Source organism: Amphibalanus amphitrite, unplaced genomic scaffold (assembly GCF_019059575.1).
Source record: "Amphibalanus amphitrite isolate SeventyFive unplaced genomic scaffold, NRLGWU_Aamphi_draft 000221F_arrow, whole genome shotgun sequence".
NCBI lineage: Eukaryota > Metazoa > Arthropoda > Thecostraca > Balanomorpha > Balanidae > Amphibalanus > Amphibalanus amphitrite.
The window spans coordinates 316,703-329,052 of record NW_024881716.1 but is presented as its reverse complement, the minus strand read 5'-3'; the positions used below and the strand labels follow the sequence as shown (position 1 = coordinate 329,052).

Here is a 12,350-nt window from a genome sequence, read left to right as displayed (position 1 = left end):
ACTCTCCGGTGGGGCGACTGTGGACGACACTCCGGCGGGACGACTGTGGACGACACTCTCCGGTGGGACGACTGTGGACGACACTCCGGCGGGACGGCTGTGGACGACACTCCGGCGGGACGGCTGTGCGGTCACAAGCGCCGTCTCCGGAAGCGGGCCGTCGCGTAATGACGCCGGCTATCGATCGGCGGCCGGCCCGGTCAGACGAGAGGGAGGGCTGTCCAGAACCGGCCCGGTCAGACGAGAGGGAGGGCTGTCCAGAACCGGCCCGGTCAGACGAGAGGGAGGTCTGTCCAGAACCGGCCCGGTCAGACGAGAGGGAGGGTCTGTCCAGAACCGGCCCGGTCAGACGAGAGGGAGGGGCTGTCCGGAACCGGCCCGGTCAGACGAGAGGGAGGGTCTGTCCAGAACCGGCACGGTCAGAGGGCGGGCTGTCCAGAACCGGCACGGTCAGAGGGAGGGCTGTCCAGAACCGGCCCCGTCAGACGAGAGGGAGGGTCTGCCAGAACCGAACCAGTCAGAGGGAGGGTCTGTCCGGAACCGGACCAGTCAGAGGGAGGGTCTGTCCAGAACCGGCCCAGTCAGAGGGAGGGTCTGCCAGAACCGGCCTGGTCAGAGGGAGGGGCTGTCCAGAACCGGACCAGTCAGAGGGAGGGTCTGTCCGGAACCGGACCAGTCAGAGGGAGGGTCTGTCCAGAACCGGCCCAGTCAGAGGGAGGGTCTGCCAGAACCGGCCTGGTCAGAGGGAGGGGCTGTCCAGAACCGGACCAGTCAGAGGGAGGGTCTGTCCAGAACCGGACCAGTGAGAGGGAGGGCTGTCCAGAACCGGCCCGGTCAAACGAGAGGGAGGTCTGTCCGGAACCGGACCAGTCAGAGGGAGGGTCTGTCCAGAACCGGCCCAGTCAGAGGAAGGGTCTGCCAGAACCGGACCAGTGAGAGGGAGAGCTGTCCAGAACCGGACCAGTCAGAGGGAGGGCTGTCCGGAACCGGACCAGTCAGAGGGAGGGTCTGTCCAGAACTGGACCAGTCAGAGGGAGGGTCTGTCCAGAACCGGACCAGTGAGAGGGAGGGTCTGTCCAGAACCGGCCCAGTCAGAGGGAGGGTCTGCCAGAACCGGCCTGGTCAGAGGGAGGGGCTGTCCAGAACCGGACCAGTCAGAGGGAGGGTCTTCCAGAACCGGCCCAGTCAGAGGGAGGGTCTGCCAGAGCAGGTCCTGACGTCCCCCCCCCCTCCCCGGCAGCGGCACCGAGCGTGGTGTGCTCAGCCGTCATGCAGCAGGAATGAATCGGTGGATACTTGTACTGACGTGAGGGAGATGCCTGTGTCGTCGGCTTATTGCATGTATGATGTGCAAGAGATATAACACAAAAACATACATCATATATCCAACGGTTCGCAACTTTCTATTGGGCCCGGCGCTTGGCTATGGTTTGTCGCATGCCATGCATATCGAGCCAGTATGCGTAGAAAACTCACCAAAAGGTAGTCATTCTCGCACTTGGGGCTAGGCTCCAGATGAAACTTGTCCCGGAAGTCAATCTCGATGACCTGACCCTCGGGAGCTGGAACAAATGACGCGTCGTATTCATTACTCTAATGTTTGATAGGCAGTCATGTGATATTATTTAAACTCATTCTTCTAAATAAAAGACAAAGAGAGCCTATTTGGCTGGCTAATGGAAATGAAAATATCAATGATAATTATTAGCTCCCAACGACTCGTCTAAATCGATCTTTTAATTTCATTGTCAAAGGAATCTGTATACCGTGGTATGCAGAGGTCTACGATAGAACATAATATGTTCCAACCTTAGACGATAAGTGAAAAGACAAAGACGGTGACATGGATCTCTGCTCAAGGGGTTTACCCAGCAGGATATCCATGACATTATCCAGCATCGGCAAATATCCGCTGTCTTCATTAGCCTGTTTGTACAACCCCGAACATCTACTGCAGATAACATCGATAGGCAGTCCATAGCAGCGAGTCAGAGAGGCCATTTCAGCCGCAGGGTAACAGGCCACAGGGAGACAGCTCCTCACAGGGAGAGGACAGTTCGTCACAGAGAGGAGAGCTCCTCACATGAAGAGGGAAGGTAACTCATCAGTTGGCACAGGGATGGGGGACGGGTAAGCCAGCGCTGGCGCCGGGTGGGTTGTTACAGCTGACAGGACAAATCGCTGCAAAGTCCATATCGCAGCGTGAGACTGAGAACCACAAACCCATACCAACAGATTGAAACGGCAACTGTAAGTTGTCGTACTAATGATTATATCTCTGGTGAAATTAATTGTCATCTCTCTACTTCAGGTATGCTGCACCCCAAATGTTATGAGTGATACCGAATCGTAAGTTCAATGGCTTCATTTCGGAAACCGATGTTGTTTTCACGAGCACAAGATAGGAAAATTACGATGGTGCGTCTGCGAGGAACGCTGCCCGAGATGTCAGTAATGTGACGTGACGCACTTCCCGGCACGTCAGTAATGCGACGTGACGCGTGCCGTCACAGGAGGGGAGGCGGTCGGTCGTCTGTCAGCTGCTCCCGGTGACGGCTGACGGCCAATGATTGACGACCCGCGCCGGGCGGCTCAGAGTGACGGCTGACATGCTTCGCTATGAATGCTCAGATCATACACATACCTAAACATGGGAGAGAGAGAGAGAGAGAGAGAGAGAGAGAGAGAGAGAGAGAGAGAGAGAGAGAGAGAGAGAACACATACATGCGCCTTGCCGCGCCTTGCCGCATGTAAATTACATTACATGCGCCTTGCTGCATGTAAATGGCGTTGCATGACAGAACTAAATAGCGATGCTTTATCCCTTCACTTACAAATCATGTATGTAAGCACACCAGGTCAACAGATCACCGTTCAATACGTCAACTCCATTTATGTTTAGTAAATTTATAACTAATGCTGCGACCGTCAACTCAGGCGATAGAATAGCTGCGCAGTTTATGTATACGCGGCTGGGGATTGTCCCCTATTAAATTCATGCTGTAGCTATTGACTTACTGAACTTAAGGAGAAGCCTAAAAACAGACTCTGCAAAAAAAGATCATTCCGATTGATCATTACGTTTAAGGCCTCCATATATTTCGTGCCTGTAGCTTGTCATCTGGGAGGGCCGAGGATTTTCACGTTGAATAGCAAAAAGGATGACTGTTCTCGACGGGTAGGCATTATCATTCGCCTGCAGCAAGATAAATGAGTGTCTCAGAAGCGAGGGTCGAGTCTGTGGGGTGCGACGCTGCCTCTGACCGAACGAACGAACGATATATGTGTTACAGTTTGTATGCGAAATCCGTTAGTTTGCAACGCAACTAGTTTCGTTGCAAACTACCTGACCGGCCAGGTAGTTTGCAACGAAACTAGTTCCGTTGCAAACTAACTGACCGTCCAGTTAGTTTGCAAACTAACTAGTTAGGATGCAAACTACCTAGGTACGTTGTAAACTACCTAGTTACTTTGCAACGGAACTAGGTGTGTTGCAACGGAACTAGTTGTAATGCGAAATCGACGAGGCAGTGGCTCTATTTGTCAGTTATATTCAACTTTTATGTAAATTTTAATAGCGGTTGTTAAAACAAAGCTGTGTTTTCTAACGGGTGACACTAGACATAAGACGGGTGGTCACATTTAGGATAGAAACAGTGAATTAACCGGATTCGACTACATAACGTTACGATCACTGGCGGAAAAAGTTCCTCCAAGCCCCAGAAAAAAAACTTATCGGATTTCGATTATTTACGTGCTGCTGTGCAGTTTAACCCGCGCCCCTGCAGTGGCGGTCTCGGCCAACTTCGCCCTAGTGGGAGGGGGGGGGGGCATATGTTACCACCCACCTCTATCTAACTCAAAAACTAAGAGGGAGAAAGACGCGGTAAAAAGCAGTTGATAGCTATCAATGCGTACGTTTGAAAGTAATTCGGTGATTTTTCATTTTAGAGCAATATTGGGGTCACCGGAGGTCATCAAAGGTAAAACTCTGCCAAATGTCATTATATTTTTCAGAAAACATGCAGTTATCTCAGGAACTATGATAGCTAGAAAAACGCATGGAAAAGCAATCGATAGTTTTTGAACTCTTCTTTTGATAAGGTCATTATCAAAATTGACCTCAGGTCAACGGTTAACCCGCGCCCCACTGGGGTCTGCGTATAACACGCCCTACTGGGGGGGCTATTCATAGCCCCCCCCCCCCCTCCTAACTCCAAAACTACTAGGCCGATCGTCAAAATTCAAACGGCGTCTGATAGCCCCGGAAAAACTGTCGAGCGAAACCTAATTTCATTGACCTCGAGGTCACCGATGACGTCACAGGTCAGGTCAAAGTAAAAATTATTAGCATTTTGGCTTGTTCACGTTTTGGGCTCTGGCCGCCGTCTTACAAGTCAGATCAGGCTCATTTTTGGTTCACACACTCGTGAACAGATGCTCTAGATACTCTGAGGGTACCAAACTTGTACTTTGATTTTCAGGTCAAGGTCAGGTCATCACAGGTCACGAAAATATTATATCATCCGTCGGTCACGTGACACATGTTTTATGGTCCATTTAGGCCAAACATTTCGAATTTGATGTCGTCTGTGTCATTTGAGGTCATTTTGAGTCAAATTTGCGTACACACGGATCTAGAGGCATTTTAATTTTTCTTCATTGGCTTAAATTGGAAAGGTCACGCCACTGTCCTGTCCTGACCTTTGGTCACGGATACAAAAAAAATCCGAGTTATACAAATTATAGGTGCCCATAACATCATGCAATCCACCAAGTTTTAAGCCTCTCTTACAAACACTGCGGGCTGGACATGATTGCACATCTTTTGTTAGGCTTGGTCCGTTAACTTGACCTGGTGACCTAACCTGACATGACCTGGGGTCAAAAAATTTCACACATTGTCCAAAATTGATGTACAAAAAGATACTTCAAGCGGCGCGGCGCTACGCGCCGCGGTTTTTTATTCACACGCAAAAAACGCGACAGGGTGGTAGCATATGCCCCCCCCCCCCACTGGGGCGAGGGTTAAAACAAGTTTTTGGTTGTAAAAGTTGTTCAGTTTTCGTTTTTTTTCGAAAAAACACACAAATTTTCGTCGATTTCGGGGGCTGCTTGGGAACATTTCCCAAAATGCCCCCCGGAACTGCCCCTTCCTCTGGATCCGCCAGTAATCGTAACATTATGTAGTCGAATCCGGTTAATTCACTGTTTCATCCTAAACGTGACCACCCGTCTTGTCTAGTGTCACCCGTTAGAAGAACACAGCTTTGTTTTAACAACCGTTGGTAAAATTTACATACAAGTTGAATATAACCGACAAATAGAGCCACTGCCTCGTCGATTTCGCATTACAACTAGTTCCGTTGCAACACACCTAGTTCCGTTGCAAAGTAACTAGGTAGTTTGCAACGTACCTAGGTAGTTTGCATCCTAACTAGTTAGCTTGCAAACTAACTGGACGGTCAGTTAGTTTGCAACGGAACTAGTTTCGTTGCAAACTACCTGGCTGGTCAGGTAGTTTGCAACGAAACTAGTTGCGTTGCAAACTAACGGATTTCGCATACTAACTGTAACATATGTAGAGAGCTACTGATTCCCTGCGCTTTATAACCTCGAAGGACATCATCAGAAATGGCATCATTGCCTAAACTGCGGCTGCATCCACATTCCACAGCTTACAAAATACCTACTTTCATCAATAAAGCGATAAATGAGGGCATGTCGTGTGTCCACGTAGTTCAGCTCCGGCCCTATGCGTCTATGCCAATTATCATGGGCCCAATGATCGGATGTTGGGTACACATCGCCGAGTCTGCCGGCCGGTGTTGTTATCGGAGTACACGTCGTCGTACGCCGTATGCACGTCACCACTGCTGACAGGTGCCAAACAGAGCGCTGGCTGCACGGGCGGCGGGCGCCGCCGTCCCCGCACCAGAGAGCTGGCACCGGCCGCCGGCTCCGGGGACTTGGCGCGGCGTGAGAGGACCATTTGGCCGTCTGCGGTCCACAGGTGCCGCCGTATCGCCGACACTGCCCGGCCACTCCTCCAGTATTTACATACAGCTGTGAATGTATGGCCGCTGTCCGGCACACATGCGTCGCCGCACTAAGTGTTGCAACGCTAATATATCACAAAGGCCAGTGTGCGTGTGCGCGTGCCAATAGGAGAATGCACACGGCGAATGCCTACTTAGAATATTGCTTTGTTATGTTATGTCATGTTGCAAGAAGGGGCACCGTAACACTGGTTTAGCGCACCGTTCAGGCCACCGGCGGAGGAAGCCAATATCCGCCGGCACGTCCATAACCCAGCTGGTAACGAGCTGACAACGACCCGGGATGTACCGGGGCGCATCGAACAGCGCGCTACCTTCGTAAAACGACCGGCCGTGAAGGGAGCGGATATTGATATTCACCTTCAAGCTTAGCAAGGGTCAATCGGTGTTGAATTAAATGACAGGGCTCCAAAGTGCCCGTAGGCTTCGCTGCGCTAATTGATTTACTTCTATTCCCAAGTTAATTATCATTGCTTAGTTTATTCCTGTTACCTCATGAGATCGCCATGCCTATTAGCCCTTGCCCGTTTAGGGGAGGGAGTCAATGGACCCCCTCGGTTTTCGCGAATTTCTCGCGTAAAAAGCGGCCGATCGCAACGAAACGTTCAGTGTCTTCGCGTTATCCAATTTTACACCTACCCTGAAAATTTCATGACCCTGACCCAAATGACCTTTGACCTGTGACCTACTTTTCGAGACCATATTTGGCCGGAATCGCGACTCGGCGTATGTCGGCTCGCATTAGCCGCGCGTTTGCAGTCTTTTCGTGGTTTCAAGCGTTCAGACATGTAATATGATGTTGCTCCCATGCATTAGGGTGGGGTCAAGGTCACCTGAAGGTCAGGTCAGGTCAGGTCAGGTCATTGACCTTTGATGACCTCTGCTCACTTTTTTTTGTAGATGTTTCTAGGCTAGTTTTTGGAGCTGAATTCGAATTGAGCAGCCATTTGAACATTTACGAAGTAGCTTTGTGCCTTCGTTACATGTTACGAAGCTGTCAGAGGCGGTTGACAGTTGACACCTACTACGAATACCCAGCAGGACCCCTACTGGGTGACCTGACCTGACCTGGCATAAATGTATGAAGACATCATCTGTGATCAAAACTAATATGATAATCGTGATCAGTACCCCGAAAAGCCCCATAGCAGCCACAATTTACGACGTTCTAAAAGGTTCCAATTTTCCTGACCTTAGGGTCATTGACATGACCTGGAAGGTCAACCAATGACTTAGGACATTAAAATTAGTTGTCATCGGTTGACGGTTTCCTCTCGTGACGGACAGCACGCTCGTTTTTTCGAGAAGCTCTAGCTCGATCAGGGACGAAACGTCCAGGATATGTTCGCGAGTGGCAAAACAGGAATACGGGCGAGGGTTAGCCTAATTGATAATTATTTCATCTTCATTTGTCATGGCAGAACGTTTGCTTGTATTTTTCGTCACAACTTTTTCTAGATGTTCCTTAATCCTTTTAAAAGCAGTCATGAATATCATTTTATATTATCTCGCCCCCAATCCAGCTATGTCTGCACTCTGCAGGGAACGGCCGCCGTGTCCTGGGTCACTCAACGACGGGCTGTCCGGCGGCGGCAACTTCTGTCCCCCTGCCCGCCCTCCTCCCAGCCATCGACCCAGGCTAGCCCCAGGCTATTCAGCTCAAAGCCTGGCCTAGCCAAATCACCGTCCAGCCAGGGCCCGAATCGCTCCAAGATGCCCGAACAGTGCTCTCCAAGTCGCTGTTCACCGCGCCGCGCCGGTCCATAAAAGTCTCGTCTGACCGCCGTCCGGCCGTCCGGCCGGTCTCAGCAGCTGACGAGTGGAGCCGGCCGTGAACCGAATAGCTACGGACGGGGCAGGCGGCGCGGAGCTAATCGGAAACTAATTGGCCGCCGCTCGCTGGGGCAGAGGACCGCGCGCCGCAGCGACGGCGGACCGACTAAATGGAATCCGCCAGCCTTGGAAACGTACGGCGCTGGTCTTATTGGATTAGCGCCACCACTGCACGGACAGTTAACACTGCAGAAAGGTGGCAAAATCTAAGCTCTGACGGTCTTCGATCAAATAGTTGGTGATAGTTGTTCTTTACTTGCAAGGATGAATGCGTAATTTGTGACCGATTAATTTTTTGTTGCAGAAAGGCGTTTGTATCAGTCTCGTAGTTTGTGTTGTTGTCATGCGGCTGCAATGAGAGAGCGTAAAAGCTCATCTTTTTAGCTCTTCTCTTCATTGACGCCCCGATCGGCAATGACCACCACCGGACCAAGTGGTCCACTCGCCGCAGAGTCAGCGGGCCTGGAGTCCGCACCCGGTGGTCCCGGCTGGATCCGCGGTCCGGACACCGCCATCGACCGCCGCTCGGTCACATCTCTCACCCGTCTGTCACTGGAGAGAGGGGGAGAGGGAGAGGGGAGGGAGAGCGGCTCAGCATCCAGCGATCTGCAGCCGAGTCGTCCAGCCTCGGACTGAACTGAAATCGAGCCAGCCTCTAGGAAATAGCTAAAAAGTAGCCTATGACCTGTGGACCTGAAAGAGAGGCGAGCCGAGCCACCAAACCTCAAAACAAGCCTGAACTGTATGAAATGACTGGAATGAGCAGGGATTGCTGGTTAGCAATTAGGTTAATTAAACCACGACTGCTTAGTTAGGCATTTACACCGCAGGGCCAGTCGTCTAATCTCAGACTCGCTGAGGCTGAGGGCGGTCGCCGCCTCTCCCGACCGGCGAACAGTGACGGCGCCGGCCGGACGACATGTGCCCGTCGCGTCGGTCTGTCGTCGCCGCCTCAAGCCCTTAGTGGCCTAATCAGCGTGCAATCTGGCACGCCGGTGGCGACGACGAGCCGGGCGCGCCACGGTTACCTCGGCCGCACGCGCTCCTAATGACACTGGGGGCGGACAAACCAACTGGACTGGGGACGAATCGACGAACTGGACTGGGGACGGATGGACGAACTGGACTGGGGACGACATCGACGGGGCTGCAGATAAAACGGCGGACTTGGCTTGGCTGAATGAGGCTTGGTGGGACCCGGTGGGACTCGATGAGTCTGAGAGGGACTGCTGGTGGGACCCGGTGGGAGTCGGTAGGACTGTGGAGCTCGGTGTCGCCGCCGCCGATCCGTCAGGGCCACCACGCCGCTGTGGTGTCCCGCTCGTGGCCATCCGTCTCCCGGCCGCCTCAGCCCTGACAGGTCGGCTGACCACGAATACATACCGACAACATGGCCCGGGCATGTCGACACCACTGCCTCCGCACCACTAATACAGGCCAATAATGCAGTATGCCAATAATTCGAGTAGGACACTCGAATGAATGCGGGAGGTAGCGGCTATGGCAGACGAGATTACGAGAGCCACGCCCACGTCGACGTCCGTCGCCTCCAAACTCTGTTCCCGTCGACGTCCGTCGGCTCCAAACTCTGTTCCCGTCGACGTCCGTCGCCTCAAAACTCTGTTCCCGCCCTACACCAACTGCGGACATTCTCATGCTAACGTGAGTAAATTTAACATTGTTCGTGTTATGGATTTGAGATATCACACACGACAAAGGCTAAAGAAGCAGGATACACATCTCACGAAAACACCATAAGCCATTTCTGTCCGACTCGTTGGCGCAGCTGATGTGCGGCGCTGACGCATCTCCCCAGCGCCTGCAGCCTGCCCCCTCGGTCCCGCCCAGGGGCGCAGTGTGACGGAGGCAGTGTGTCGGTCCTCCGAGGCCGGTTCTCAGACCGGCTTTGTGCCGCACTATCACTATGGCGCGGGAATGTGGCGGGAGGACGGGCGCGCCGCTCGAAATACCGCGCGCGCCCGAACAGACGGCGCGCTGGCACAAGACGAGAGAGCGCGAGACGCTGATAAAGGCCGACGGCGCGGGGCCTCGCATGAGGGAGGGGCCTCGCGGCAACGTGACTTTGGTGAGGCTCTATGTGGGCCCTGTCCAACAGGAAGGTAACTGGGGGAGATGTCGCCCTCACAGAGTACTTACCTACGAACAGGACAGGGTGAGCCAGGGCTCCGGCGGGATACGGGAACAAGAAGGTCAGGGCTCCGGCCACGGATGGTGATTGCAAACAGGCTTTTTAATGATGATCATTAGTTGATATACCTAAAACACTATTCACTATAGCTTTGCCTTACCTATTATTGAAAACTGCATGTGACTTGCAATCTTACGTCAATTCGCCCCATAGTTCTGTAAGTATTTGTTTTGACTCTATCGTTTTAGTATTATTATTGAAGTTGGCATCATTGTCTGAACACAAAGGAAAATCACAGCGCCGCCGCGGGCAAAAACTGTCTGTTAATTGGCTGAGGAGTTGAGGGCGGTGGGCGCTGTCAGCTCAGCCTGCCACAGGTTGACGCCGCCCGTCTGGCAGGCGCCGTTCTTTTTGAACGCTCTGCCTCAGGCGGGTGCCATTACACGGGCCGGCCGCAAACAGCCGGCCCTCCCGCTGGCGCCAGCCACCTGACACACGCCGGCTCTTCTTAATCGCCACACGGCCGAGAACCGGCGCCAGCTGACGTCACTAGAGCGCCTGGTGACGTCACAGGTGCAGTCTTGTCTTCCGTTTTCATCAGCGCGCAAAAAAAACATGGGGTACAAAACATTGAATTTGGCTGTCATGAACATGCGTCAAGCTAAAAGAAAAGCAAAACTGAATTATATAAAATGAAATCGATACAAAATACAAACACGAATGAGAAAGCCCTACCTATCACATTATCATCATGGAATAGTAAAAACCAATGAAAATGGGGGTGACAAACACAAGCCAATCGCTTGTCACTCATGTAACATAAGTGTTTTAGTATCGGCGATAGACGAAAAAGGATAGGCTGGACAGATTTTGAAAGTAACATTTGCATAGATATCTACCATAACCATGATTGACTGCTGTTTTCAGATATATTCATTATGCTGCTTACTGTCCCTATGTCACAGTCTGCTACAAATGTACCTATATCTGCTAACGATCGACAGATTATCAGTCCGTTTAGCTGTCAGATTAGCTGTTAGATTGTGCCATGAATGTCGTCGACTGACTGTCGTTATCAGTTCTCAGAGTGACAGACGCCGGAGTGGACCTCACCAGGAGCCCGCAGGTCCCGCTGGCACGTGACACAGGCACGACTACCAGCCAGCGGCTGACGCCAGTCAGACACCAGTCAGCGGATATATATTCGCGGTGGCAGGACACCGTCTCGGACATGACAGGTGCTGATTAACTGCGGCCCTGCGGCGGGACGGGTCGCCGCGCCACTCAGCGGCACTGCGGCGCGACTGGGGATCGACGGAGCGGGCCCTGTGACGGTACTGGGGCCGCCAGAGCGGGCCCTTAGTGCCGACAACCAACTACAGCCGGGAAAATCGCCGTCAGAAATTTTTAGACGGCATTCTTGCAAGGTTTATTGTTGTGCCACCCAATTCAACGTGTATTTATCCTCTATAAATGTTTAAATGGTATCGAATATGGAACGATCCACCCCTGTACATGACCCACCTCTGTGTAGTACCTACAGGCTTCTCCCCCTTCCCCATGTTTCCCACCTGTGAGCGTGCGGGTGCAGTTGGCGTTCTTCGGGTACCGGCCCGGCCAGCCGGGCGAGTAAAACTCCCTCAGCACCTCGTTACCGCGGGTAAAGTTGACACAGGCCGGGTGGGCGTTCAACGCTGCCTCCTGACCTGAAAAAACACCAATATTAATTTTGGTGTCCTATCAAGCATTGTGTAATTGTATACCATTGCATATCAAGTATTGTGTATTGCATTGTATATATCAAGCATTGGTAGGCAATCAATTTTGACTGTGAGATAGTTTATTGTACATACAAATTGTTTGTATCGAATGCTGCAGCACAACCAGTTTGTGCGAAAGACAGCATGGTTCAGAATAGAAGCAATTTCATTTAGGCATAGTATCGAATAATTCACCGCCGTGCCTGTTGATTTTTTCTAGTTTTATCTAATCGACAAATAATTTCTGGTAAAATGAAAGCATACACAATTATTTTGAAAATGAAAAAACCAGCATCATGTATCAGCAATTTCAGGTGACATCGACCATTCAACAACAGATGAATTTCGAGACCACTTACCACAAACCGTTGAAATAAGGACGGCTAGGCTGGCTATGAGTAGTATGTCACCTGGGAAAAAATAGCCACCGTTAAAGTCACATACCTAGTGTTCGAAAGACCAATCACTAATGACTCTCTGTTGTACTTATCTGTATTATATTTATCCACGGGCAACGACACTCGACAGGCGGTAAATATAATTGGTCAA

The 12,350-nt window shown here is 51.7% G+C and overlaps 1 protein-coding gene across 1 annotated transcript in view; it reads right to left on the bottom strand.

The window, feature by feature from the left end:
* Positions 1 to 12,350, bottom strand: part of LOC122385520 (neuropilin and tolloid-like protein 2) — a 30,713-nt gene that overhangs the window by 5,886 nt on the left and 12,477 nt on the right. Inside the window, exons 2-4 of the mRNA XM_043373858.1 lie at positions 12,161 to 12,211; positions 11,613 to 11,747; positions 1,477 to 1,562 (exon numbers count right to left, since the gene is read on the bottom strand). Of these exons, the coding sequence (XP_043229793.1) occupies positions 1,477 to 1,562; positions 11,613 to 11,747; positions 12,161 to 12,211 (272 nt within the window). The remainder of the gene's footprint in view (positions 1 to 1,476; positions 1,563 to 11,612; positions 11,748 to 12,160; positions 12,212 to 12,350) is intronic.